General features: G+C 42.3%; 5 protein-coding genes and 1 non-coding gene across 6 annotated transcripts in view; all 6 read right to left on the bottom strand.

The window, feature by feature from the left end:
- Positions 1 to 621, bottom strand: part of snx29 (sorting nexin 29) — a 148024-nt gene extending 147403 nt beyond the window's left edge. Inside the window, exon 1 of the mRNA XM_006807254.3 lies at positions 203 to 621. Within this exon, the coding sequence (XP_006807317.2) occupies positions 203 to 209 (7 nt within the window). The 5' untranslated portion in view covers positions 210 to 621. The remainder of the gene's footprint in view (positions 1 to 202) is intronic.
- A 5499-nt stretch (positions 622 to 6120) lies between these two features.
- LOC102786525 (transmembrane protein 238) lies at positions 6121 to 7289 on the bottom strand. Its single transcript, XM_006807316.3, has one exon. It carries the CDS (start codon positions 7196 to 7198, stop codon positions 6704 to 6706), a length of 495 nt encoding a protein of 164 aa, XP_006807379.2. The 5' UTR covers positions 7199 to 7289; the 3' UTR covers positions 6121 to 6703.
- A 178-nt stretch (positions 7290 to 7467) lies between these two features.
- On the bottom strand, positions 7468 to 7773 carry LOC148101718 (phosphoinositide-interacting protein-like). The gene has a single exon (XM_087845074.1). It carries the CDS (start codon positions 7771 to 7773, stop codon positions 7468 to 7470), a length of 306 nt encoding a protein of 101 aa, XP_087701200.1.
- Positions 7774 to 10012: 2239 nt separating this feature from the next.
- On the bottom strand, positions 10013 to 16329 carry rsl1d1 (ribosomal L1 domain containing 1). The gene is made up of 9 exons (XM_006807255.3): positions 16242 to 16329; positions 15867 to 16006; positions 15597 to 15735; positions 14647 to 14795; positions 13137 to 13238; positions 12520 to 12613; positions 10817 to 10942; positions 10532 to 10717; positions 10013 to 10429 (listed from the first exon to the last, which is right to left on the bottom strand). Exons 1-9 carry the CDS (start codon positions 16272 to 16274, stop codon positions 10298 to 10300), a joined length of 1101 nt encoding a protein of 366 aa, XP_006807318.2. The 5' UTR covers positions 16275 to 16329; the 3' UTR covers positions 10013 to 10297.
- On the bottom strand, positions 12733 to 12860 carry LOC118455605 (small nucleolar RNA SNORA55). Its single transcript, XR_004844200.2, has one exon. It is a non-coding gene; the product is annotated as a small nucleolar RNA SNORA55 (small nucleolar RNA).
- A 1170-nt stretch (positions 16330 to 17499) lies between the features above and the next one.
- On the bottom strand, positions 17500 to 27578 carry gspt1 (G1 to S phase transition 1). Its single transcript, XM_006807256.3, has 14 exons — positions 27171 to 27578; positions 26866 to 26910; positions 25273 to 25545; positions 25159 to 25192; positions 24875 to 24952; positions 24598 to 24778; positions 24325 to 24479; positions 23942 to 24082; positions 21807 to 21900; positions 20303 to 20383; positions 19984 to 20157; positions 18604 to 18693; positions 18340 to 18508; positions 17500 to 18246 (listed from the first exon to the last, which is right to left on the bottom strand). Exons 1-14 carry the CDS (start codon positions 27364 to 27366, stop codon positions 18194 to 18196), a joined length of 1764 nt encoding a protein of 587 aa, XP_006807319.1. The 5' UTR covers positions 27367 to 27578; the 3' UTR covers positions 17500 to 18193.
- Between the last annotated feature and the right edge of the window lie 52 nt (positions 27579 to 27630).

The raw sequence follows: 27630 nt of genomic DNA, 5'->3' as shown, positions 1-27630 counted from the left end.
GATCTATCGTTTCAACAAAGCTAGCAAAAAGGGGGGAAAGCCATGTGTCAACAATATCAGACATTATGGAAACCAGCTAAAAGGCACCCAAATTAAACTTAGAAAGTCTCACCAAGTTTCTGAGCAATCTCCTGCAGGCGTGATTTGACATGTTGTGATTTTATGGGTAAGAAACAGAAAGCAGTGAAACAGCAAATCTTACCGTTCATCCTTATAAACAGACTCCAGTAGCATCCAAGCTAAACACTTCCCCACTGATACCATTCATCCCTTGCTGTCGCCTTTAATCACAAGAGGCTAGCGATGCACCGGGACCATGCTGTCTCTTTGGCCGAGCCGGACCCACCCAAGGGCGGCGTGAGGACTGATGCTTAGTCGGTGAACAGCGAGGCCTGCCGGTAAGCTGCAGGGCTGTGAGTCTACCACTCTGACATGTAGGAGTTGCACACAGCCAAATACACGGGTAAAGTGCGACAAGCACGAACCGGAGTGTGTTTTCTAACCAGCTACAGGACGGGTCTAAGGTGTGTTGGGCCGTTTCGAACAGAAACTGACTGTTTTCGGTTTGCTGCCTGCGACACTGCGAAAAAGGGAAACGGAGGACTGACATAGCAGCGCCATGGTCACATGACAAAACACACATTAGTCATATGACGGCTAAGCGGAAGTGGGAGTTGTAGTCTTTTGTAATATAACTCTAGCGTTTGAAACAGAAGTAAAAGCATTAAATATTTTATCTGAAATCAAAAGTGTAGAAAACGCTTTACACCAGCCCTGCCACAAGGGTGCACAAGCTGGTTTCCCCCCAGAGATGTACCTAATTCAATTCAGTTTTAATTATATAGCTCCAAATCACAACAATGGGGCTTTATATTGTAGGGTAAAGACCCCATAACAATACAGAGAAAATCCCAACAGTCATATGTATCCCCTATGAGCAAGCACCTGGCAACAGTGGGAAGGAAAAACTCCCTTTTAACAGGATGTTAACATGCAGCAGAAGCAAGTTCAGGTTTGGGTGGCGTCCGTGTTAACAATGGCTACTTCAGGTGCTGTTGGCCAACAAGGTGCCTGCAGAAACTAGTCCACCGCAGGATCATAAGGTCACATGAAAAAAGAAACGTTTTCAGAGGGTAGTTTTCAAGTTAAAGCTCAGCCAAAATCAGTTCATGCAAGAAAGCAATGATCTCAAACACAGCAGCAAATCTACAACAGAACGGCTGAAAAACTAAATAATGAATGTGCTCCAATGACCCACTTATTCCAGTCCAGACCTCAGCACCCCTGAAATGCTGTGGTGCCACCTTAAGAGTGCTGTGCATTAATGAAAACTCCTCCAGTGTGACAGCCTGATAAAGCAATACAGAAAACGGTTACTTCATGTTATCGCTGATAAAACTGGTTCTACAAGTTATCGAATCATTGGGCGCACATAACACTTTCTTTTTCACATGACTGTAAAATAGATCTGTTACGACAAGAACAACCAACTAAAGCTTTAAAATAAGTGGTATGGAGTCCAAAGAACAATATCTATACCATAATGCAGTGGTGGTGCTCTACATTGCAAGGTTAACAGTAAACTGGTTTCTAGTTTAAAGTGCTGCATTTGTATCAGCTGACATCAACTAAGCACATACTGTAAATACCCAGGTGTCTGAAGAAGGAATGAACATTTAAACTGCTATGTAAACTGGCATTTAAAAAGTATCAAGAAAAACTGATGATTGAATATGAGACTTACCCGAGGACAGCACTGGGGAGAGACGAATAGATAAAGAAAAGGAAAATATTGAAATTAAGTGAATGTCTCTATTTAAAAAAAAATTAATTAATTAATTAAAAAAAAAACTCACGATGTGATATTATAGTATATAGTATATCAGAAATCTGTTCACTATTTTTATTACAAATTATATCAGTAAGGAAGGTGACTAAATATTAACTGATAATTTATGGCAAAGGGGTGGGATTAAATAAGTGTTTACTTCTTCCCACTCCCTTTCAACATGTAAATTAATCAGAACGTTGTTTTGTATGTATTTTGTATAGTATTTTTCTCTCTCTTATTTTCTTTTCTAAATGTACCTGTATATTGTTCACATGTTGAAATAAATTACCAATCAATCAATCAATCAAAATTCCACATAGCCACTTATTGCAGGCCATCCAGTGTCAGGTGGAGCAAATGCTGTATGCAGTCTTGTGAGTCATGTGAAAGAATTTATAGATTTTATGTATGCACAGCTAAAAAGTCTGAAGGACCTGATGTAATGATCAACTTCAGCTGTCATAAAAAAAAACTACTCTTGCATGTTTGACATTCAGCCTGCACAACAACAAAGGTTCACAATGATAGACTTTCATGGTTCTATGACTCAGAAGACTCCATAACTGCATTTATTGTTGACTGTGCCTATTATATGTTTTATAGTAAATCAGGGTATGTGTTCAGGCAGGTGGACAGAGAGTCTGGAACAATAACATGGCAAAACAAGCACCAACATACTAATTTATGGTATTACTACTTGTGTATGATTAACATGATATCAGTATTATTATTATTATTTGATTTAACACTGGTGGTTCAGAGTTTAACACCCTGAAATTCATACTTTGAACAGGGTTCATGAGCTCACAGCTGGTCCTGGACCAAAAGGTAACTGGGAGTCGAAACACTGGGAGGTGATCGCTGTAGGTTTTTTGGATAAAGGAGGAGGTGTTGGTGGCATTTAATCGCTCTCCAGCCCAGTCATTTACTCTGGGCTTTGTTTGTTATCCAAGAAGAGGTAAATCTTCAGTCATGTCTGAAGTAGATCTTCGAGCTAACAAAACAAAAAAAAAGAAGAATCGCTTACAAAATAAGATATTGGCAATGTAAAAAGTTACTGGAAACCTATGCTCATGTCCAACTCAGTATTTTTTTTTTCACAGTTAAAAGAAAAAAACATCTTCTTTGTCTTATACTGAGCCTTAGTGCAGCTCTTCACACCATCCTCTGAAAGAAGCTGTTTTAACTCCCTCCCTTTAAGTCTTCTTTCTTCTGATTGGCTCGTCCAAATAAAAAAAAGTTCAAAACAGCAGGTTTGTCCTCACAGCCATTACTCAAATGACCGTATTAAAGATGTTTTTAGCCAGTAGTAGAAAGAAAAGAAAGAAACACACCTGATACATTTTCTTTTGCTCATAGTGATAACTTGTCCATATGCTCAGCAACCTTTTTCAAACTTTGGGTATGTTTAATGTAAGCATCTACTGACGTTTACGAAATTGTTGGTACCCTTCGGTCAATGAAAGAAAAACTCACAATGGTCACAGAAATAACTTTAATCTGACAAAAGTAATAATAAATAAAAATTCTATAAATCTTAACCAGTGAAAGTCAGACATTGCTTTTCAACCATGCTTCATCTGAATTATTTAAAAAAATAAATGCATGAAACAGGCCTGGACAAAAATGATGGTACCCCTAGAAAAGAATGAAAATAATGTGACCAAAGGGACGTGTTAATCCAAGGTGTGTCCAGTAATCAGCATCACAGGTGTCTACAATCTTGTAATCAGTCAGTGGGCCTATATATAGGACTCCAGATAATCACTGTGTTGTTTGGTGACATGGTGTGTACCACACTCAACATGGACCAGACGAAGCAAAGGAAGGAGTTGTCTCAGGTGATTAGAAAGAAAATCATAGACAAGCATGTTAAAGGTAAAGGCTATAAGGCTATCTCCAAGCAGCTAGATGTTCCTGTGACTACAGTTGCACATGTCATTCAGAAATTTAAGATCCGCAGGAGGAAAATTGATGACAGTTTGATTTGTTGAAAACAAATCATAAAAAAGCCAGACTGGAATATGCCAAACTACAGTTGACAAGCCACAGAGCTTCTGGGAGAATGTCCTGTGGACAGATGAGACAAGAATTGAACTTTTTGCCAAGGCACATCAGCGCTATGTTCACTGACAGAAAAATGAAACATATCAAGAAAAGAACACTGTCCCAACTGTGAAACATGGGGGAGGCTCGGTTATGTTCTGGGGCTGCTTTGCAGCATCTGGCACAGGGTGTCTTGAATCTGTGCGGGGTACAATCAAATCTCAAGATTATCAAGGGATTCTAGAGAGAAATTTGCTGGCCAGTGTCAGAATGCTTGGTCTCAGTTGCAGGTCATGGGTCTTACAACAGGACAATGATCCAAAACACGCAGCTAAAAACACCCAAGAATGGCTAAGAGGAAAACATTGGACTATTTTAAAGTGGCCTTCTATGATCCCTGACCTCAATCCTATTGAGCGTCTTTGGAAGGAGCTGAAACATGCAGTCTGGAAAAGGTGCCTCATGAGCAGTGGGCCAAAATACCTGCTGAGAGGTGCAGAAGTCTTACTGACAGTTACAGGATTCGTTTGGTTGCAGTGATTGCCTCAAAAGGTTGTTCAACAAAATACATAAAAGTTGTGGGTAACATCATTTTTGTCCAGGCCTGTTTCATGCATTTATTTTTTTTTAAATAATTCAGATGAAGCATGGTTGAAAAGCAATGTCTGACTTTCATTGGTTAAGATTTATAGAATTTTTATTTATTACCTTTGTCAGATTAAAGTTATTTCTGTGACCATTGTGAGTTTTTCTTTCATTCACCGAAGGGTACCAACAATTTTGTCCACGTCTGTACTACTGTACCTGTAACATACGACAAAAAATGTGGAACGTCATAAGTCGTCTTATATTTGTAACAAAACCTTCTTTGACAGAAGGTCAGACCTGCACAATGTTAAAGAATTTGTGTACCTTCATAACTGCGAGGCCTCAGTTGAACCACACTCTGGGCTGAATCACTTTCTTGGGGTCATCCCGTCACATGGTTTATCGATTTATTGTCTGTGCCTCTATAAAAGGTCTAAGTTCTTAGTTTGAAGCCAATCTGTGATAGATTTTCTTTACCATGTAGGGCCATTGATTGTTGCAACACATATAAGCACACAGGGGGACCTGAAACCAGACAGCTGGTAGCAAATAGCTGAATGATCTAAACCAGGGGTCAGCAACCTTTAACACCCAAAGAGCCATTTGGACGCGATTTCCACGCAAAAGAAAACACTGGGAGCCGCAAATACTTTTTGACATTTAAAATGAAGATAACACTGTATATATTGTTTTTTTACTTTTATGCTTTGTGTGAACAACTAAGGTCTATTGCTTGTGAAATCCATGAAGTGCTACAGAGAAAATTACATTTTATTTATGTAATTAACACATTTTGAACTCTTAAAGAAATATAACAAAAGGAAAGACACCCAGCTGAACTGAAATGATCCAGCAAACAAAAACTGTTGTGAGCCTCCACCCTTATATCTCCTTTGGGCTTTTGGAGCCTTGACCGGACTTTTAACAAAATAGTTGGGAAAAAAAGCACTATGCTGCTAAAAAAAAGAAAAGAAAAATAGATATTTGCAAACTTCTGCCTAAATATGTATTTTACCTGGTTAATGTGTGTGAGCGGCACCCGCAATCACGCCTCGCCACCTTAACGTCTGTGCTATCTGTACTGTTGTGTTGGTGTGTGTCGGGCTGTGAGCTGAAAAGCTGCAGCCGGCTGTATGCGTACAGCAACCGTGTGTGAAAAGTGGTCAATAAAGAGATGCTGAAAAGCGTGTTCATGGAAACATCGTCGGGTCTGCCGTGGTATGTTTACAATGGGACTTCTGCTCCTGAACCTCTGCGCACAGCGTCTGCACGAAGTCACTTCATCTTTACGCAAAACTGTAAGCTGTCATCTGTGAGGCGCGAGCGGGGTTTGTTTTTAACATAGTTCACGGTGGAGCTGCTGACATAATGTGGATCCGAAGATCCATAATTGGCCTACCTGGGGTTGAAAGTCTTGATAAAGGCACGGCGTTTCGGCTGCTTCCGCGAGTGTGACGCTTATTTTGAGTAATCAAAAAATAATAGAATATAATTTTATATTTCAATATCACAATACTCTTCCAATTTAGAACTACAAGTTAAAAAGAACATAAATAAAATACACTTCAGCTAAATACTTAAAAAAACATTTATTTTCCCAAACCACGCGGAGCCGCACTATAAGGACTAAAGAGCCGCATGCGGCTCCGGAGCCGCAGGTTGCCGACCCTTGATCTAAACTTAGCTTGAGTTATCACTTTCATGACGCATAAACAAGCATGGAACTTTCCTGTGTTATCAAAACTACAATGTGTTTAATTTGCGTGACGATATTGAAGCTTTTTTAAAGTAAATATTAAAAGTAAAATATTAATTTGAGTAAATGTTATAAATCTAACTTGTTACAAAAACCATAAAAACCATACATCAGTCCTCTGATCATGTTTAGCACATTTCTAATGCCGTTCTTTTACAATAAAAGGCTGTCCGTAACACATTTATCAACATACCTTTTCATTTTCTATTTACAGTCAAAATCTGTGACGCGAATAATATCAGAAATAGTGATAAGTGAGGAAGCTGTTGTCTCTTAATCGGTGTCATGTAAAAACACTGTTATAGTGTGCAAAGTTTGCATCTTATCAGCAAGGTACAATCATGTGGCTCTTGTCAGGGCAGCACTTCATTGTTACCTAATCATTACTTGTGTATGTTGGTAGAGCAAACACAAAATCCCTTTCAACAAAAGGCAAATATAATGATCGCAGTCCAGTGTCTCTGTGTCTGCCGTGGAGCAGCTCACACTGACAGTGTCTCTCTCACAAATTCATTTGAAGTAGAAGCCAGGGTGCCGTCATAGATTGTAGAGAGCGACACATCTGCACCGGCGTTTACAACTCCGTTGTCGCCCGGGGAGCCCTGTCTAACCAGCCTGCCGCTCTTTCTGAGGGAGTTCCTGATCCCGCTGGCGAGGCGATCAGACAAGCGCCTCACCGCCCGGCTCAGTCCACGGTTCTTCTGCTTCGTCATGCCCACGTCGTCCTCCAGCTCCTCCGGCGGCACGTCGATGTTCCCCGTGTACCAGAACACCCACCAGATCAGGCTGAGGAAGAGGATAATGGCCCCGCCGTAGACACACAGATCGTGGATAACCAGTCCTCCAAACACCCCAATCATTATAATCAAGACACCGAGTATGTCGTGGGCCACTGCGAACCAGAATGAGCACTTGCAGCGGCCAACTCCTCCGTGCCTCTTCTCCATGATGGGCTCCACCTGTACAGGTGTTGACATGATGACTTATCCAAAGAGTTTATCCAGACGTGGAAGAAAATCCAAAGCATCAAACTTTAGCAGCCGGTGTAAAAGCAAAGACAGTCAAGTCTGATCCTCGCCGAGAGAAACATAAAACAACCTGCTGTGACACGGTCAAAGTACAGTGTACTCAGGCCATTATCAGCAAGAGCCACACCAGCTTGACTGTACTGGATGTGTCAGAGCACTATATAGAGCATTTAATAGCGTTTTATCTTTGACATCATCAAGTCTTTTCCATCTTCTGCTCAAGCCCCCTGGCTGATCCGTTTCCGCCTTTCCTTCTCTTTCAGAATGGGGACCCACACCAGCCCCATCGCCACAAACATCAGCCCTAAAGACAGGCAGGCCGAGGCTACAGAGCGGGACGCTTCAGTCACCCCTGAGTACTGGAGCAGTAAAAGTACTGCGCCTGCTACAGCCATCAGAGATCCCATCACAATCACAATGATAGGTTTGTGGAGGTAAGCACGGCCCGGGCCTTCGGCAGCTGCTGGCTGTGTGTCTGGGTACAACTGCTGGCTCCCAAAGTCACCCGAAAAAGAAGTTTCCATAGTTGAAACAAAGCCTTGTACATTTGACGTAAAGAGAAGGGAGATGATAGCAAGTGGACCTCAACAGGACACCAATTGTCTTCTTAAAATCAGTCCCGAGCCGTTCTGTTCATTCTCCCAGTCCATGCAGACATCTGTCAAGAATGCAGCACGAAAGAGTTGTATCATCTGCACGATGACCAAGTGTGTGACTGCCTGATGCATCTCTTAATCTGCTGCTCAGTAACCCGTGAACACGCTGTAATTCCAGATGGGCCACCACACCCACGCAGCTGAGTGAGGACAGACAGTCGCAGCCCACCTGATGACAACAATGTCATCACCTCTCATTAGCTTGCTGTCAGGACGATCTTGTTACAGTACACTTCCAAAACAAAGGCTGTCTATTGGAAAGCAGGGAAAAAACAACCCGAAACTGCTTATTGTCACAAGAATCAGATGGTGTGTAGAATGTTATGCATGCTTGCAGTTTCTGACATTATTATGTTGCAAAGAAATGCAGAGTTTCATATATTGGATATACTCCACCCTCTCCACTCTCTCTCTCACACACACAACGCACTATTACTTGCTGACAGCAGCTGCACAGGCTGGGTATTATAGGTATTATTCCCATTAACAATGGGGATGTCATCTGATACAGCTGGATGGCTTTCCAAGCACAGAGCCATATCCAGCAAAAGCAAACAAGGCTAATACATGTTAGAGCAAACAACTGTTCATATAGATAGATAGATAGATACCGGTAGATAGATAAAAACTGAAATCATGAGCTGATGCTGATAAGAGCCACATGATTATACCTTGCTGATGTACGAGCTAATCCTCCTTGATATAAGGTGGATGGTGTTCCGGTCTCCTCTGAGACCTGAGTGAGCTCCTTGGACAGTCTGTGTAATTTGTGGCATAGATGCACTGATAAATCATGTCCCAGAGGTTCCCAAACAGAGTGCAGTTTAGCAGTGTAGTTGCCCATTCACAATTATTTTGCTGCCATTTGACCAACAAGTGCAGCTGTAAATAACAGGAGTAGCTGAAAATACTCATCTTTCCAGGCCTAAAAAACAGTATCTCGTTATTTTCTCTCAAATGTTCACAGGATTACACATCAGGCTTCATACACTGCTTGATTACTTTATGCATCTTTGCAAGTTTCCAAATATTAGCGAAATTGGAAAAAAAAAAAATCCACCTTTCAGAACTAATGAATGTCATATTAAAGAACCATGATTCATTTACAATAAGCAAGGCTGTGCCTGCACACGATAGCAAAACCATTCTGAATATGAGGTTGGCAAACAGTTAAATTCAAGTGTTTTATTCTAATTGCCTTATTATTATAGCTTTTAAATGGAGACCCGGGTTTGATAGGTTGAGCAACAATATTTTTTTCATAGTGGAGGAATTAAATCCATTTTTGTGTGCACACTCCTCTACTTTCGGGAAGTCATTGTACTTGGGCAAATTAGCATCACCGTATATAAAATCTTCATTTTTAGCTTGTCATGAATCCTTTGAGAGCATTGACTGCCTGAGGTATTGAATCTGCTGACATCACCGAGCAGCGGGGTTTCTCGTTTGTGATGTTACTGCCATTAGCGTCACGTTCAACAAGTAAAAGGCACCAATAGATGATTGACTCACCTGCTGCACAATATTCCCCCCACAATTTTCAAAAACTCACCGAGTGCCTTTTTCAGCACATTTTGGATCGTTGTCAAAATTATACTCATCAATGTCTCCCAGCAGCCTAACTGACAAACGACTCAAACACTGTTACTAGTGAAGTGTCTGTAATTGAACACTTGAATCTTAGTAGAAAATGGCTGTAAACGTTTAACAAAAGATTTAACATCTCCAATTAAAGCTGAACTTTATAATCCCATATTAATCATAAATATAATTTGAATGCATTTCCATTTGTCAGTGGCAACAAGTAATCATATTAACCCAACTACAACCCTTAACCCTGTAATACCAAGTGTATTGTATTTGATATGAGTTTGTGTAATTTTTTTACCCACAAAACCTAAAAGAATTGCACATTTTTTTGCAATAAATTGCATAAAAACCATCAGGTGTATTGACAACGGTACACATGAAAACGAATGCACCACACTTTAGCCCTGCGTCAGGCAGGTGGCTGGTCCAGGATGTACCCCGCCTCCGCCCTATTGTAGCTGGGATAGGCTCCAGCCTCCGCTACAACTCCTCCAGTTTCAAACACATTGACAAAATATTTCAGCGTTCAGGCTTTATTACAACAGCACATAACCCCAACACTGTAAATGAAAACTGGAAATTGTGTGAGAATCTTCCAAAGGTTAGCTGCTTGATTAGGTCGAGTCCAAGGCACTGATACTGTATAATGACTCACCACAAAATGGGCTTGAATCAAACACATTATGAGTAGTTTTGTCTCTACTGTCATCAAACAGTAACATTACATTCACAGAATACAACATAACTAGAGGGAAAAAGAAGAACAGAGAAAAAAATAATAATTCAATGTCCACGTTAACGATCATTTCACTTTAGGTACTTTTCTTTTTACTTTGGAGTCTGTCTTCTTGATCAGTTTGCTCTGAGCTTTTGTTCCTTTCTTCAGCGCTGCGGGTTTGGGGGCTTTCTCCAGCTTCTTCTTTTTGGACTTCTTCTACAAAAAACAGAGGAAACGTTAACGATGCCAAAGAAAAACAGAACCTGAAATCATCAGTTGAGGTTCCCTTCAACTCGAACAGCTGTGAAAAGTACTGACCTCCAGTTTAGGCTTTTTGATAGGGGTTTCTATGGGAACCAGTTGTGGGATTTCTTCCTCCTCCTCTTCAGCTGCTGCTTTATCTTTCTTCACCTTCTTCACCTTCCTCTTGCCCTCTGCAGTAGCATCTGCTTGCTCTTTGTCCTCTGTCTTATTTTTCTTCGTCTGCTTTGTGGCTGCAGATTCCTGAAATGCACACAAACTTGTTACTTTTCCAAATGTTTCAACAAATGCAGCTTATACAAAAAACATAATAATACATTTTGAGTGCTAACTTGTACTCACCTTGCCTTTAGGCGTCTGAGCTTTTTTGGACTCCAGGACAGAGAGATGGCCCAAGTCTGAGGTGTAGACAGGCAGAGCCACCGACGTTTGACTCTTAATGTGGATGAGTTTAATCACAGGTCCTTTCTGTAAAACAGCGATCAAATCAGACACGGCAAGAAAAACTTGCATCGATACATAAAAGAACGCTGTGCAACTTTTTGAATTCCAAACTGAAATTTCACACTCTAAATAGTGTTGGACGATGTATCGAATATACTCGATGTATCCTAAGTTTGTCCACGTACGATGGTTAAAATAGCTTTATCGTAACCATCGAGTATAGGTTGCCATGTAAATATTAAGCTGTCTGCACATAATTCAGAGTTTTTTTTCTCCCACAAGCTGCGAATGCATCATTAATCCCCCCTCCCAACCAGAAAGTTTTCTACACTGCACTGAGCATGCGCATTTATACACCATCAGATAGGAGAAATATGGCGACGGCAGGCCATTCAGACTTGGATTTCACGAGTAGGACGTTGAACAAAATGCGGTAATTTGCAAATCATGCTGTTAAACTATTGCCGGAAAAGGTAGAAGAACCACAAAGTTATTCCACCAGCTGAAAAGTGATCCAGTGCAGAATGAAAAATGTTTTAAACTCCGCGTGTGAACGTCTCCCCACACACCAAAGAAAACTTTAAATAAACCAGCTGTGACGCGACCTACAACTGCGATCGGCGAGAGAAAAACAGCACGGTAAGTTTAATCCATGTTATTTTTTATCAAACGAAGTTATTTTGGTCTGAATCTGTGAGATCTCTACACGTGCCGTTTGCTTGGTTACGTAAAGTCAAGCGAGTTTGTAGCTTCCTTGTTTGTGTTTAGGCACATTTCACGAAATTGCGTAACTGCGTTTTTAATAGTTTGCCGTTTTCGCTGTTCGATGGTTGTTGAAATGGTTTATGTGAGCTTTTAGCTAAGATTCGGATGTTTCTGTGGATCCACACACGCTGACTTCACTTAGGCTTAAACTGCAGCTCACCCCCTTTGTCCCCGGTGCTGGGGACACTGAGGCTCAGGACATATTGTGATATTTTATCGCGTATTGCAATATAGCCACAAAATAATCGCAATATTAGATTTTCCTCACATTGCCCAACCCTAACACTGATCAGTGCCCATTTTACTGCACAGAAACTGTGCCGTTTGATACCGAGAGGTGCGTTTTCTTCCACACACGAAACAATCAATTAACCACTGACTGCACGAAAGGCCCGATCCCACTGAACGCATCATCCATCACGTTTAATCACAGGCAAAATAAAAACTGCTGAAGCCAATGAAACAAATCAGCCGTTATCTACATGCTATTATGACACGTACGACTCAAACTTCTTCATTTCTGCACCGAGATGCTGGATTTTTGTTTTTGTCACCAGTAGACTGGTGCTGGAACCAGTTGTGGGGACTTCCCTCCCACACTAAAGAGGCAGAGCCTTACTGGGGATTTATGTTACCATCACTATGATGCAACTACAAAGCCTTCTAAAACTACTGCGGCTTCAAACTACTGTGATTGGCACATTTCTACACAGCTACTTTTCCTATCAGTGAGAGAATAACAATTACCATTTCAATATAAGGAATATTATTGAGAGCTGGCATAGATCAGCTCAGTCTAAAATCTAACAACCAAATGTAAAACAAAAAATTCTCACCATGCGCAGTTTGGTGACCACTGTTTGCACGGCAGCCTCGATGTTTTCTGTCACCTCGTCTGCAGTCATGCCCGAGTGGGCAACACGTGCCATACTGCAACACAGGCAGAGTGCACAGAAACACAGTGTTACCAAACACAAAGATCACAGCAGCAGTATATGAAGCACCAATGTGACTGTTTCTTATTTTTTAACCGAGTAAGATGCTAAAGACTGTGTATCAAAGTTGTAGAGACAGGCTCCACAGAAAGAGGAGGTCCATCTGGATTTACTTTGAGTTTCTATAGCACCAGTCTGACCCGTATCGATTACAGAGAATCGACAGGGTTGTACTGAGGTGCAGTTAAGATCATCTGCTACTGAAGAGTTTTTAAAAAAAAAAAAAAAAGTAAAAAGTAAATGGCCTGCATTTGTATAGCGCTTTACTTAGTCCCTAAGGACCCCAAAGCACTTTACACTACATTCAGTCATTCACACACACATTCACACACTGGTGATGGCAAGCTACATTGTAGCCACAGCCACCCTGGGGCGCACTGACAGAGGCGAGGCTGCCACCCCAAAATGGGAATTTCTGCACAAAAAGCTGAAACCAGGGACACGTGAATAAATCTCACCAGCAGCAGCCCTTGTTGGTAACCTTCAGGCTGGTCCCCTGGACGACTCTCTCGATGTCTCTGGCCAGATGCTTGCTCTGCAGGTTCACGCACAGCGGCTCCCTGGAAAAGAAAGCAAAAGGGTAAGAATATAACCGTCGCAGCTACACGACACCTTAAAGCCATTTGCAGCAAAGTATCCAAAACGTTCAGAGAACACAAGTGGGGGGCTTTAAGGGGCTTTGCTTTCAATAATGTTTCAAATGACATTAAGCTCTTATCTTCTTTGGATAACCGGATTTGCTCTTTTCTCCTCTGCTGCTGAATTTTTTTTAATGTGATAGTTTGTATTGCTTTGGCATGTTCTCCCTCTGCTCTTCTTAGTGGCTTCTGTGGCTCAATGCCATATTTTCAAATCCAATTTCTTGCATTCATCCTCATACAGAAGCACGAGCAGCTGCATTGCCAAGGGCTCCGAGAATCACCTGCAGTGACTTTCTGAGGAAGCCGACGCGAAAAGAGAGGCAAGTAACATGATTGGTCAATCTGTTTGTATTGGGGCACTTTTACACCGGTCTATCATCTCGAAATGAGAAAAGACATGTGGAGGGTGTTTGTGTCTGTTGGCTGATTTGGAATTAGAGTTTAATGTTACAGTGTTCGCACAGATGCAAGTTTATCTCCCACCTTCCACTGTTTTTTTCCTCCCCAATAGGTGTTTGTTGCTCCAAGACTCGACTGCATGCCAGGACGGCACAGCAAAGAGTGGAGGTGAGCCCACAACTTGCCTTGCGTTTGGGTACGATGCCGCGACTGGCCACAGTCTGCCAGAATGTTTGGGTGCGATGCCGCGACTTGCTACAACCTGCCACGGCGTTTGGGAGTGATGCTGCAGCTAACCACGACTTGATGCGGTGTTTGGGTGCAATGGTGCGACTGGCTACGACCTGCCGAGGCATTTGGGAGTGATGTCGCAATCAGGGGTGAGACTGGGACTTGCCACTGCATTTGAGAGGGATGCCGCAATCTGCCACAGTGTTTGGGAGTGATGCCGCAAATTGCCAATGTCTGCCGTGGCGTTTGGGAGTGATGCCGCGACTTGCCAATGTCTGCCGTGGCGTTTGGGAGTGATGCCGCGACTTGCCAATGTCTGCCGTGGCGTTTGGGAGTGATGCCGCGACTTGCCAATGTCTGCCGTGGCGTTTGGGAGTGATGCCGCGACTTGCCAATGTCTGCCGTGGCGTTTGGGGGTTATACTGCAATCTGCCACAGTGTTTGGGGGTGAGGCCGCGGCTTGCCAGTCTGCTGCTGCGTTTGGGGGTGATATCATGACCTGGCATAAACCCATGAAGCAAAAAACGTGTGTGTGTATATGTATGTATGTATGTATGTATGTATGTATGTATATATATATATATATATATATATATATAGTATAGTTTACAGTCAAACCATAGTTCTTATTTTTCTAACACACACACACACACACACACACACACACTAAACAGGACAAACTGAAAAGCGCACTCACTTTTTACTTTTGTAGAAATGTTTCCCGAGGTGCGATGGCAGCAGTCGGCGGATGCGGTCATCAGAAATGAACAGGTCAAAGTTTCCCAGCAGGCGGCGCTTGGCTTCGTATGGTTTGTACTCCGTCTTCAGGACCTTATACGGTATGATCTGCCACAGACAAACACATCCCTGAATGTTTCTTACCACTGACAAGACTGTTTAAAGCAGAAAAATGTACACTCAGGATAGCAGCGGGGGGGTTTTTGGTGAGCTAAAGCACAGCTATCTTGAGTGTACATTTTATTTACTTTATTCTATAGTGCTTTCACAAGCCAATGTGCACACACACTTGAAAATAGCAAAGGCCAAAAAGAAAAATGGAAGATAGTGTTTACGATATCCCCATGTAGATGTCGTTTCAGGATCATCCATATTCAAAGCTGCAAGTCACCAATCAGTTTTCTACGATATCATACTTCTGGAACACAGGGGAAAAAAAACCTTGCCCATGTCTACTTAGGAAAAATTCCCAAAAAGGTGGCAGTTAAGCCCTTCTTCCTTTATACCTACTCTGAGCAGCTTAATTGGACTTGACTCCCATTACAATCGAGTACCACCTATGCGCATAGGGTCGTTATAGCAACATGGCAGAGCGTCCTGTGACATCATTATTTTGCGACAGGAATCCCACAAAGGACACAATGCTATACCTGCTGCTCAGTCTGTGGCTTTTTGTCAGACTCTGCCACTATGGTGGTGATTTTTGTGCAGCCGTTTCCCTCTTTGCCAGATTTCAATGAGGGTGGGAACGTGATCATGGTTAGGATTAGGGTTGCGGGACTATAGTTATGGTTATTGGGTTAGGTGAGTGGTGTGATGGCTTTTCCATATGCTACTATGACCTCACACCAATATGATTGGTTGCTTGCAATGTTGAACCTGGACCAACATCAGTTTAAAACAGTGTACCTCTGATATGCTTTTGACACCTCTCTCCTGCAGAAGCTTCTTATAAAACCTCTGGGTCTGCTCTGAGGTCATGTTGGGCTCATCTCTGGTGAAGAGGCAAATCTCTTCTGTGTCTGACCGCTGGCCATGGGGCAAGGGACTGTGGATAACAAAAAGAAAACAAAAGAAACACAATGACTCTGGGGGAATGCCATTATCAACGAATTATTTTAAATTTGGAAAAATTTGCTGCGACGGAGGAACTAAAATTCAGTCGACTGGGCTGCTCACATGCGTATGGTCTGCGCTTCTTTGGGTATCTTCCACAGGGTGAAGAGCAGGCTGATATGTTGAGTCTCATCCAGAAACAGGGCTTCACCACTAGCTTTGTTTTTTAGGAAGGCCTGCAGGGCTTGGACGGCCTTCTTTACCTGTCAGACACATTAAGTTAAGACACCACAATACAAATGAGGCAGCTTAATACCTGAGCTATAAATTAGCATTTGCTAACGCCAAACGTGTTAGCATGTTGAAGAAGCTAGCTGGAACCAGCTGGCTCGTTAGAGATACGTGGTAACAAACTTGATTAACAAGCAGCGTAACCCAAACATTCTAAAAACGACTAATTCAAACAAATTTCAAATCACAAATCAATCAAACTTTTACCTGCGGTCGGTCCAGTAAAGCTTTCTCTGCCATTCTTCACACGTGGACCCCCCAAAAAACACCAGGGCGCATGCATTCAGCGTCATGCTATGACGTAAAGTATATGTGGAATTGTACATAAAATCAATATCAGATTCCACCAACAAAAAGGCTCTCAAAACAATACATATATGTGAATTTTTGGGTGTATTTATATAATTATTATTATTTTTACCCCTGGTTATTTGTATTCATGTTCTATTCTTTTGTATATTTCATCAGTTTATATGTTTTATTGTTTGTTCAATAAAGTTCCTGTAAAAAACAAAACAAAAAACAAACATCTCACCTATGGAGACAGCTCAGGATGGATAATCCTGTCTATCCTAATGAAAATCCTAGTCTGTGAAACGCTTCTAAAATATCTGCTGCCCTATTGGCCTTATCTATCTTGAAAAATAAAGTTTTAATGTCAGTGTGAATTTTACATCCAAAAATAAAGGATATATAAAAGTAGCTTTGCCAAAAAAAAAATTAAAAAAACATTTCAGAAATTTTCTCTCTGGCTTAAAATGGAACTGATATCATTCACGGGAAATATGTTCAACAAATATTTCACAGCTCAGGCCAGCAAATACCGGAAATCCCTTTTTTGCACATCGGTCTTTCTACTTCCGGTCTGTGACTCGTCACATGACTCTCCTTCCGGCTGAAACGAAGTGCCACCCACTCCAATCAGAGACATAACAGATGATGACGCTAACGATAAAATGGTGATTCAAAAACTGTACGGAAAATTATAATATAAATAAAAGAATAAAATATAACATTAAAATGCAGCACTGTGGCAAATAAGAGATTAGCGCAGAGCAAATCGTTAATCAGGTGATTTAGCCAGTTTTTTTTAAAAGTCACTTTCCTCACTTGCAAAACTGTTGCTGCTACCATTACGTCACTCTTCTCCACCCTGATATAATCTTTTTCTCACCTTGATCCCGTCCACCTCCCTGCCCTCACACCTGTCCTGCATCTCTGCCATTTCAGACTTCCTTAATCTACCCTCAAACACTCTGCATAGAACATTTACATATTAAAAACCTAAATTAAAAGTGCATCAAACAGATTTGTAAGGTCATGGGTCTTTTACTGTTAGACATTTGTTATTTGATTAAATAAGGAACATATCTAAAAGAAATGTGGCGTGCGAGTGCAGTCGTTTAACCTGACACATATATACATCCCTGCTGTAAACCTGTGGTACAAATCAGACAAATACACCTTTCAGTTACAGCTTGATCTTTTATTTTCCATTTCGATTATGTAACAGCTGTGTGGGTCTGTCCGTGTGAGTGTGTTTACCCTTGGTTCATCAGAGTAGTATGTGAGCTCAGTCCAATTAAACCATCTCATGTGGAGAGAGACCAAACTAAAGACTCTGGCACAGCAATCCTTAAAATCAAATAAAATTGTCCTCTCTGGACTCTAAATCCTGCTCTTGAGATGGGAGAAGCACTTAGCAAATAATTATAGACTAACTCTGCTCTTTTTGCAGGATATGAAATCATTCTGGACTTTATTTGTTTTTGTTGTTTTTTTTCCCTTCCCCAAACTCAACAACACTGCATCCATCTCCATTCAAAAAACAAATGGCGCGGCCAGCAGACCGTACGGTCAGGCCTGGGAGTACAGAAAGGGGCGGGGCATGTAGCTACATTAGTGGCATAGCTGAGCTCTCAATATGAGAAAGCTGACACACTGGACTTGGTCTCTCATTTCATATGGTTCATCATAAAAACTGATTCAGTCATGTTTTCTTCATTTGACATGATTTTATTCTTCCCTCCTTTTTTGTCGTTGTTCGTCTCTTCAGCATAGTTGTGTGTAAAGAGAGAGTAGCTGTTTGGGTCGGCTCTAGCAGCATTTCTCCTCTGGGAACGAGTGGAAGAACTCCATGCATGCTGCCATTGTTGCATTTAGTCCTTTTCTGGCACCAGCTTCAGCACTTTGCCAATGGCGATTGTTTTACCTAATAGTATCAAGAGAATTGAGGGACAAAAGGGCGATTCAAAGATGCCTGAAAACAAATCCAGCTAACTACAAGCCTGCATGGTGTCCTTACCTTCGTCTCTCAGTGTGAATCGCCCCATCTGAGGGAAGTCTTTGAAGGTCTCTAAGCAGATGACTCCTGCTGCCCGGAGCCTGGCGATACAAACCTGGTCCTGCTTCACAAAGCGTGGTCGCGTTTTGCTTTTCTCTCCCGTCTTCTTGTCCACCAGACAGATTAAGGCCTGTGGTGAGAATTGCACAAGTTTAGCACGAGTAATCAAATAATTAAAGAATGAAATAGCCAAATAACTAATATGTAAGCCCAACAGTAACTTACTGTAATTTGCACTTCTTCGATGCAGGTGTGGATGTGAAGGACTGCATTGTAACCAGGACAGATGATGGATTTGTGCTCGATGATGACGATCTAAAAAAAACCAAAAGAACATTTCAGAGGATTTGAAAACCAGATTGTGTCTTTAGATACTTTGCTGTTAGTAGCCTGTTACAAAAGCACATCATTTGTTTTAATTTCTTGAATATAAGAAAAATAAAGAGTATGTACATAGTAGAAAAAACTGAAAAAAAGGCAGCCGACATCCAAAGAGCAGCGTTGATGTCCTTCAAGAAGCCTAGAGAACTATTCCTGAAGATTACTTTAAGAAATTATAAGAAAATTTGCCTTCTTCTGACTCTTTTTTTTGCCTTATATGCTGTATTTTCCATGTGTGTTTGGATATGTTTCAATACATACAGTACAGGATAGCTGACAAAAGATTCAGCCCGAGAATCCCAGCTGTGCATGAAAACAGCCAAGGAATGACACAATCAACAACAAGCGGGCTTCGCAGTATTCCCAGTGTTTGTTATCTTAACTTCAACCGAGCCACGGGGGGGTCCCAAGCCCGGATAAAATGCATCTTTGATCTTTTCCAGATCAAAAATGCAGATAATCAACAACTAAAAGTGAGACCCGAGTCTCACTAGAGACTACTAAATGGATAAATCATTTTTTGCATGTTAAGAATCTCTTGAAGCTTTGAAATTTTAGGAAACATTTGGTAAAAAAATGAACGTTTTGGACTACAGGTGGGTTTTTGCATGCTGCGTCACATATTCTCTTATAATACCAGAAAAGATCCTCTGAACCTCGTGACCCCTTAATACAAAGCGGTGTGTATTCTACGATGTTTAAATGGATGTCTTGCCTAAGCTTATTTTCAGACCTGAAGGTAAGCATTTCACAAAGAAAAGTACAGATTATCAACACATACGTAACTATTTGTCTGGCAAAAGTCTTACTTTATAAGCCTGTGTCTGCTCCATCAGACAACTCTGCAATTAACACGGGCTTGAAAAATGTGTCTCCAAGGCTCTTATGGAGAAATGCCTCATCTCTGATAATTACTTCTGCTGGTCTGTGTAGACCTGCTGTGAACACATGATCATCAACCAGAGTGGCGACTGCTTTCTAACATAGCCAACCTGCAAAAGGATGCATTTAGTTTTGTTTTTAATATGAGACACAGCAGAGACACGGGAGCGGATTCATTACAGGAGCCTGTGGTGAGGAGTCTATTTGCTGGCATTAAATTAAATAAATGGCATCACCTGTGGTTACCTCACCCCCCTTCATCCCCCCAACTTCTCCCCCACAGTTAACGACTGTCCAAGTCAGGAGTTAGAAGCCAGCATGCAGTAATTATCCAGTCTTTACCTGCGCATCAAAGGTGCGCCCAGAGTGGCAGAGGTTGTCGGGGCTGCAGAGGATAAAACCAGGAAGGATCTCTTCCTCCTCTATGCCTTTCAGCCGCAACTTCAGGTTCTCCCCAGGACTTGCGTCGTCCGTCTCCACATCGTCACTCAGCAGGCTCAAAACCTCCACCGTGTGCTGCAACACACACATTCATACAGCTGCACGTGAAGTGAGGAAAGACTATTTCTGCATTGATGCAGAAGTATATATGACTGGCAATGAAAATGAAACTGAGTATTTGTGGTTACAGGATCCTCTTTCAATCAAGAAGAGCACTCACCCTGTTTGGCATCATGACCAGCTGCTGGGCTTTACTAATGGATCCAGATTCCAGCTTTCCAAGGATAACAGTACCCATATCCTACAAACAAGGAAACCCACAGTTAGAGGCAATATTCAAGTAAATGCACTATACTTTGCTAACCGCTAATACACCCATGTGTCCAAATAGCATCTGCTGTATAGATACTTTTACACTGGTGGAATGTCATATCAAATATGGTCAAAGTTTCTTTGCTGTTCGCAAATAATCCCTGTGAGCACAGGAGCTCCGCCCCCTTCTGTCCAAATCTCCTGTTTACGAAGAGCAGCCAATCACAGGAAGGTTGGCTTAAAGGGAAGGTGGGTGAACTGAAGGAATGCACCATAGCTCAGAACAAGATTATAATAAGGATTATCTTGAACTTTGAATCATGCAAAGCTACTCTAGTAGAGTCCAAAAATAAAAATATACAGATCAAATATATAAGTTCACTTTAAACAGTCAGTAAATCCATTCTGACTGTGGTGGGTGTGGCTCAGGAGGTAGAGTGGAAGGTCAGAGGACTGTTTCTCCAGCGACTCAAGTCTGCATGTCAGACTATGGTTGGGGAAAGATACTGGGCCTCCAGTTACCCCCGACACGTGTGAGTGTGCAGGAATGTTAAACAAACTCTTAGGTACAGAAAAAAGTGCTATATAAATGTGTAAGTGCCAGTCCATATCCCATTTACTTTAGCCTCAAATACTGCATTTCCTCATACTTTCAATAAGCACATAGTTCTAATGCAAGCCTTAGAAAAACATGGACTCTTGGAAGAAGCAGCTTGCTGTATAAGATATGATACTTTTCTTTTGGCAGTAAAAAAATGAAATAATGATCATGACTGTGAGCTTTCAGACACCACCAAAATAATGTACAGTGTTTTCTCCACAGCTGAACGGTTGCTGTATCAAAGTCCTGGCAGTCTCGGTGACCATTAGTATGCAGCATCCAGTTGACTGAACCATAATCCCATTACATCAGGAGAACACCAGTTGAGGCTACTTAGTCATATAACTGCCACATAAGGCTCTTATGCAATCGCTGGGAGAGAAAGACAACAGGATAAAGACAGATGATGACATATGAAGAAAGGAGGAAGAGCCGATGGTCAATTTTTGTTTCAAAATAATTCAATTCCAACAACGCTTACTGTGTGTGATGAACTGCTTCCAACATCTAAACCAAGCCGAGCGCCAAGGAGCTCAATTATCTCAAAGAGGAATGGCTGTGCGGAGGCCACAGTGTGTGTGTGTGTGGCTCATTGTGTGACTGTCTGTGTGTTCTGGGAAAAAAACTCAAGAGGAAGCAAAATGACAAACTGACAAGAGAGCGAAAAAGGATTTTGGCAAAGTGAGCACGAACCAAAAGAAATTTTACACCCACTCATCCTCTGAGAGCGGAGCTGTGCAGAACACGAGCTGCCAATGGTTTTGGTTTTCTTCTTACAGGAAATGAGGACCAAAAGCTTCCAGTTGCTCACCTTGTATTTGTCTACGATAGGTAGTCTGACAGGTCCGTCGCTTGATCTGGTGAAGTTTGGCAAACTGTCCAGGTGGGCAATAAATGGCAAACCCCTGTTAGAAAAAGAAATAAGCAAAACAAAAGTAAACAGTAAAGGTTTTTATTGTAGTCAGCATTTGGTCGAAAGATTGCTTCACACAAATCAATGCACCAAAAAAACAAACAACACTACAGAAAACAGAACAAATCTGTGCAGTCTTATTTCTCTGTGACTTATGAGTTCTGTAAAGCAAAAAGACAAAGAAACACCGCACACGCCGGCTTCCTTCATTATAAATACTGGAAATATTTAAATCAGCATGTGTAAACAAGCCTTACCTCCATCTTTTTAAAGGGGCCCCGTTGTATTTTTCATTATTACCCACCATTTATGCATACTGTTACAATTACAGATGCTCATATTAAACACAGCCAAAGCTAGCATATAAATGTGACTCTAATGCTCCGGCTTCAGACCTTCTTTTCCACTTTTTTCCGATTTGCATATTATGAAGTGTGCATGTAGAAAGCAACACATTTGAAATGTTCCCCAATTCATCGCAGTTAACTGCCACGTTATCAAAAACACATTGCATCCGATTGCCAACTTGACCGCCCATTCAACGGCAAACTGATAGCAGACGTTTTATCGCCGTCTTGAAGCGCCAGTCTCTTTAAAGATGGCAGCTGAACACAAGTGGTTGCAAACCTGGTCCCTGTCTTTGAAGCAACCATTTCAAAGTAAACAACATCCAGGATTCACTGCACACTTTTGTAATAATGTTGTTTACGCTGCAGTGCCCAACCTCTGTAGAGGGCCAAATGGAGAAGAAATTTAAATGGAGAGGGAATGAAGCACTAAGCTTCAAAGAGTTCATTAACTAAGTGGCTGCCTCAAGGCCTAGGGTAAAATACATAAGTCTGATTTTAAACTACTTTAAAATCTCTGATTACAACAGAGAAATGTGGAGTTTGAACTCAGCATAATAGATCACCTTCTTTAATTCAAACAAATTGTCTCTTTGGCCTCAGAATGTTGATCCTCTGATTCTCCCAAAGTCACCAGAGGGTGAAGGAGTGTGAGCTGAACACTACATATTGATTCTTTCTTCACACATAATTAGCAACTTATGCAGCAAAGCAACTATCCTATCACCCCAGCTAAGCTTTAACATGGCCATTACGATCACTGTGTACTTCAGAATCACTGTTATTATTGTTATTTATAGATTATTATACTGTAAGAGATGATTAAGGCAGTGACCAGTTGGATGACGGGGACTAATTAGTATATTTATGTGCTTAAAGTCAGTAAGGTCGACACAGTGTTGTGGTTTTTTTGGTACTGACCCTTCTCTCTGGTGAGGTCTCACTTTATCTTATAAAGGTTCAAGCCTGGTAATGCCGTTCAGAGCACAATGACCGAACTGTGTTCTGTTCGTCTTGTGTTCTCGCGCTGTGAAGGCTTTCAAGGACAGCCTGTCTGCTTGTTGACAGTGCAGGACGTCACCATGTGCCTTTACATCAAGAGGGGTATAATGAAAACTCTCTACTCTACACAGTAATATAATAATATAACCTGAAGTATTGGCAGAACACCTTGTGCCCCTCTAATCATTCATATGGTCAGCACCCATTTTCTGCAATCATAATTACAAAGAATCAACTAATCCTCACTCGACAGCTCATTTATTCATTTTTTAAATTCACTCACATATTTAAATTAGTACCTTTAACTTTATTTTTTCTTAAAAAGCCACGTGTTTAAATATTCATTCCTTCTTTCTTCCCCTTTTATCACTCCAAACATAACATTTATTCACAGGCTTTGTGTCAGCTACTAATCTGCATATCTGTGTAATCTATCCCTTTGTTGTCTTTCTCTTTGATTTGTCTTCCTGCAAAGCACTTAGCGTGCATTTTAAATAAACTCTTGCACGCGAATAATAGGCCGAGCCGGGCGCTCATCATTTTGTACTCGTCATAGAGCAGGAAATACAGACTGCAAGAACTGTATCTGAATTCGCGGAAATATAAGTAAGCGTGACATACTCAGAAAGAGCTCACGCGTTCAACGCCTGATGACTTCAGGGGCCGTTCAGACAGCTGACTTACGTGTACCAGGGGCATTCGGTTACAGGGTCCTTGAGGTTGGCACCTGTGAGTCCAGAGCAAGGCATAAAGTGGATGTCCTTCTTAGGGTTGAAGCCCACCTTCTTTAGAAATGGCACCAGCTTCTCCTTACACTCCTCATACCTGCGAGAAGAAAACAAAAAAATTATTAAAACATTTGTTTAACATTGTGTTTGACATAAATATCACACTGGAATCATTAATGAACAAATAAGACAAATAAAATCAGTCATTTAACCACAACTGGTGATGCTTTAAAGCCCAGAATCACTACTAACACCTTCCTGGAGATACTGCATGTTTTTCTTTTTTAAATAAAGTCCGACATAAACATTAAAATCCCCAAATTATCCATTTTAAATCACCTTTCTAGGCTCCAGTTGACAGTGGGGTCATCCATCTTGTTGATGAGGACAATGAGATGTTTAACTCCTGCCGTTTTAGCCAGCATGGCATGCTCCCGCGTCTGCCCGCCCTTTTCGAATCCCGTCTCAAACTCGCCCTTTCTCGCCGAAATCACCTGGCAAAAACCAATAAGGCAAGAGAGAAATATTTAGAGAGCGCCTTTTATATTAAATCAACCCGTGAAAGAACCGGGTGATATGTTTCTGAGGTTCAGGGATACAGATCTGTCTCACCAGGACTGCCAGGTCAGCTTGTGACGCCCCACCGATCATGTTGGGGACAAAGCTCTTGTGTCCGGGGGCATCGAGGATGGTGAAGTGTTTTTTCTCCGTCTCGAAGTAAGCTCTTCCAACCTCGACCGTCTTCCCTTTGTCTCTCTCCTCCTGATTTGTGTCCAGAGCCCACGACAGGTACCTGCAACAACCGCGCTCGTGCATTCATTTACGTTTTACAAAAAAGGTGCGTACGGCACAAAGGAGGTAAATGCCGTCAAAACACGACGCCCCTCACCATGTCTCCCTGTTTTTTTCTTTCGCTTCTCTTTCATATTTCTCCAGGGTTCGTTTGTCCACCATTCCAGTTAAGTACCTTTCAATGAGGGCACAAAGGGAGGAAACGTTAACGAAACGTGCAGCCCAGTGCACGTCCGAGACAGCCAGAGGCTTCGGCTGTTGTAACAGATGATTCAACTCTGTGTTTTTATTCTCCTGTATCGCTAGTTGAGCTAAAAACAACTCCATGAAGAAACGAATCAAAAACAACACAAAACATTTAAAAATAAACGGATCACTCACATGATCTGTCCTCCGATCGTCGATTTCCCGGCATCTGGCAAGTACAAACACTTTTTTAGTGAACGTAACTTTGCATAAACAGCCTTTGATGAAACACGACCGAATGCAACGCACCAACATGACCAATGAAGACCACGTTAACGTGTTCTTTCTTAGGAGCGTCTGGTGGCGCCGGAGCCACTTTGGGCAGGGGCATCTCCTCCTCTTCCTCCTCCATCATCTCCTCGTCCTCTTTCCCTGCTGCGCCTCCCTCCTCCGCGCAGGTCCCCCCAGACCCCAGATCCTCCTGTCCGCCACCTCCTTCGTCTCCCCCGGGCTCCTCCTTCTGCTCCCACGTCTCTTCCTCTGTGGGCATGTCTGCCTCTGTGCTTCCATTCTCCACTGGAGCTGGAAGCACACATTTTGTACATTTCTAGTTATCTAAATCCGCTGTAATAACCGGCATCTCACCGACAACTTGGGGGCTGCTTTTCATTTGCTGGGAGGAACTTTAAAGACGCTGTATGATAGGAATAAAATCAAAAGTGACAACTGACTTATTGCAGATCCTGGACTTCAGTCAAGCTGATGTAAATCTTGCCAGATCTTTTAGCAAACTTAAATCTTTTCAAGCACATTTGCACAAAGATTTCAATCAAACAACGTCAAAGACAGGCCTCACCTCCATTTATCTACCTCTCCTGCATAGTCTATTGCTTTAATCCAGCATGCTGTGTAATATGTGCTGCAAGACTTTGTAAATAACCTAAAAAGCACCCTATTGCTACATATCCGTGGTCTGCCCACTTTATAAAGACAAAATCAATGCGATGTTCTGCAACGCAAGCGCGTCAAAAATAAATAAATCAGGAGCAAGAGGACGCTGAAAATGTGCTGTGCCTTGCAGAAGAAGAAGCATCTTCCCTTGGCAACACACAAATAAGCCTCCAATTTCCGTCACTATGAAATTATGCGGCCCAGCAGTTGAGTACAATGTCTATTTTCTTCTCCACGCCCTTCATTTATAATCAGCTGACTTTGTAGGCTGTCTCGTCAAGCTGTACTTATATTTTGAGACATGTTCGGGGACATCCGAAGGAACGAATGTTGCAGCAACCATCTCCATGAATGTGTCTGCAGGCAATGGGACTAAGGGAGGTGACTGCAGAGCTCGCTCACTTATCTGTCCTTATGTACACTACACGGTCATCTGGTTTTGTGTCCCTGCCTCAGCCACTCTTTGAAAAGCAAAAATGAGTTCCCCATAACTCAAGCTGAGGTGTATGACATCCGGGCAAAAGGCCAAATATGAGGGAAATGAAGCCTCGCCAGAACAAAGTTAATATGTTCCTGGTGTAACCAAACACAGTGCACTGACACAGAGCAGGCCGGGGCCTTGGACAGGCAGCTCTTGACACATACGAACCATGGCATGTGCCAGTAGGAGATCTATTTTGGGCAGGAGCGAGTGAGGTTGCATCACATTCTACCTAGGCCCATGCACGTGGGTTTCTACCATTGACAGAAAACCAAATATGGCTCAGTAACTGTGATTACAAGTAGTGAGCATCCAAGCTTTAAAAACTGCATGAGGTCTGGTGTGACACTTATAACGTGGATGTTAAATCTTGCACACCTGAGCCTGTATCTACCCCCTGAAGCCTGAGCTAGAGCTGTAACTTAGCCAAGTGAACATGCAGTGCACTGGAGTACACTGTGGATGCGTACCGACTGTTTCTGACACCTCCATACTGGCAGCTGGATCAGGGGTACCTTAAAGATAAGAAAACAAAAAATACTTTCGTAACTACTCATTAGAAAAGATTGCCCGCGGCTCACATATTTGTTACTACTACGTCATGAATCAGCTATTGCACCACAGCCGCACTTGTGCCGACTTGTTGATGAGTTAAGAGGCTATGCTGTGCTGTTCAGCACAGCGAGTTACACACAGGAAGGCTAACTTAGCTGAACTAGCAAGCAAGCTAGCAAGTTAAGCTAACTTCCAGCCAGCTGTCTGGAATTTAACCTACCATCTGAAGCCGGCATTTCCACAGCGCTGGCTTGAAGGAAGCTTGGTACAAACACCGGGGCGTTAACGTTGGGGACAAACGGCTTGGCGTTGACGTTAAGGGCGGCGAAGGCGGTTGGGAGTCCCGCCGCGGCAGCAGGGGCCTCGGCATCCTCTTCCAGCTCCCACGAATCCGGGGCTGTGTCTCTCGTGTCCATCGCTGCTTTTTCCAGAGTTGACAGGCTTCCCACCACCGGGCAAGGCGAATGATTTTTGTGGTTCCGTTTATACGGGTTTAGTTGCTGGTGTGTTTTAGACTCTTAGCAGCACGCTCGGTGAAGTTCCCATTGCTTTGTTAAGCCTTGCCTTGACAAGCATATGGATCCCGTAGCTGACGAGAAGTGGTGCACGGCAGCTGCACGTCCCTCACACACCGCCAGAGGGCAGCACCGGACACCTGCAAACCCGCTAAGTATACAGTC

Source organism: Neolamprologus brichardi, chromosome 8 (genome assembly GCF_056152115.1).
Source record: "Neolamprologus brichardi isolate AB-2024 chromosome 8, ASM5615211v1, whole genome shotgun sequence".
NCBI lineage: Eukaryota > Metazoa > Chordata > Actinopteri > Cichliformes > Cichlidae > Neolamprologus > Neolamprologus brichardi.
The sequence above is the reverse complement of the archived record's forward strand: the minus strand, read 5'-3'. Positions and strand labels throughout refer to the sequence as shown.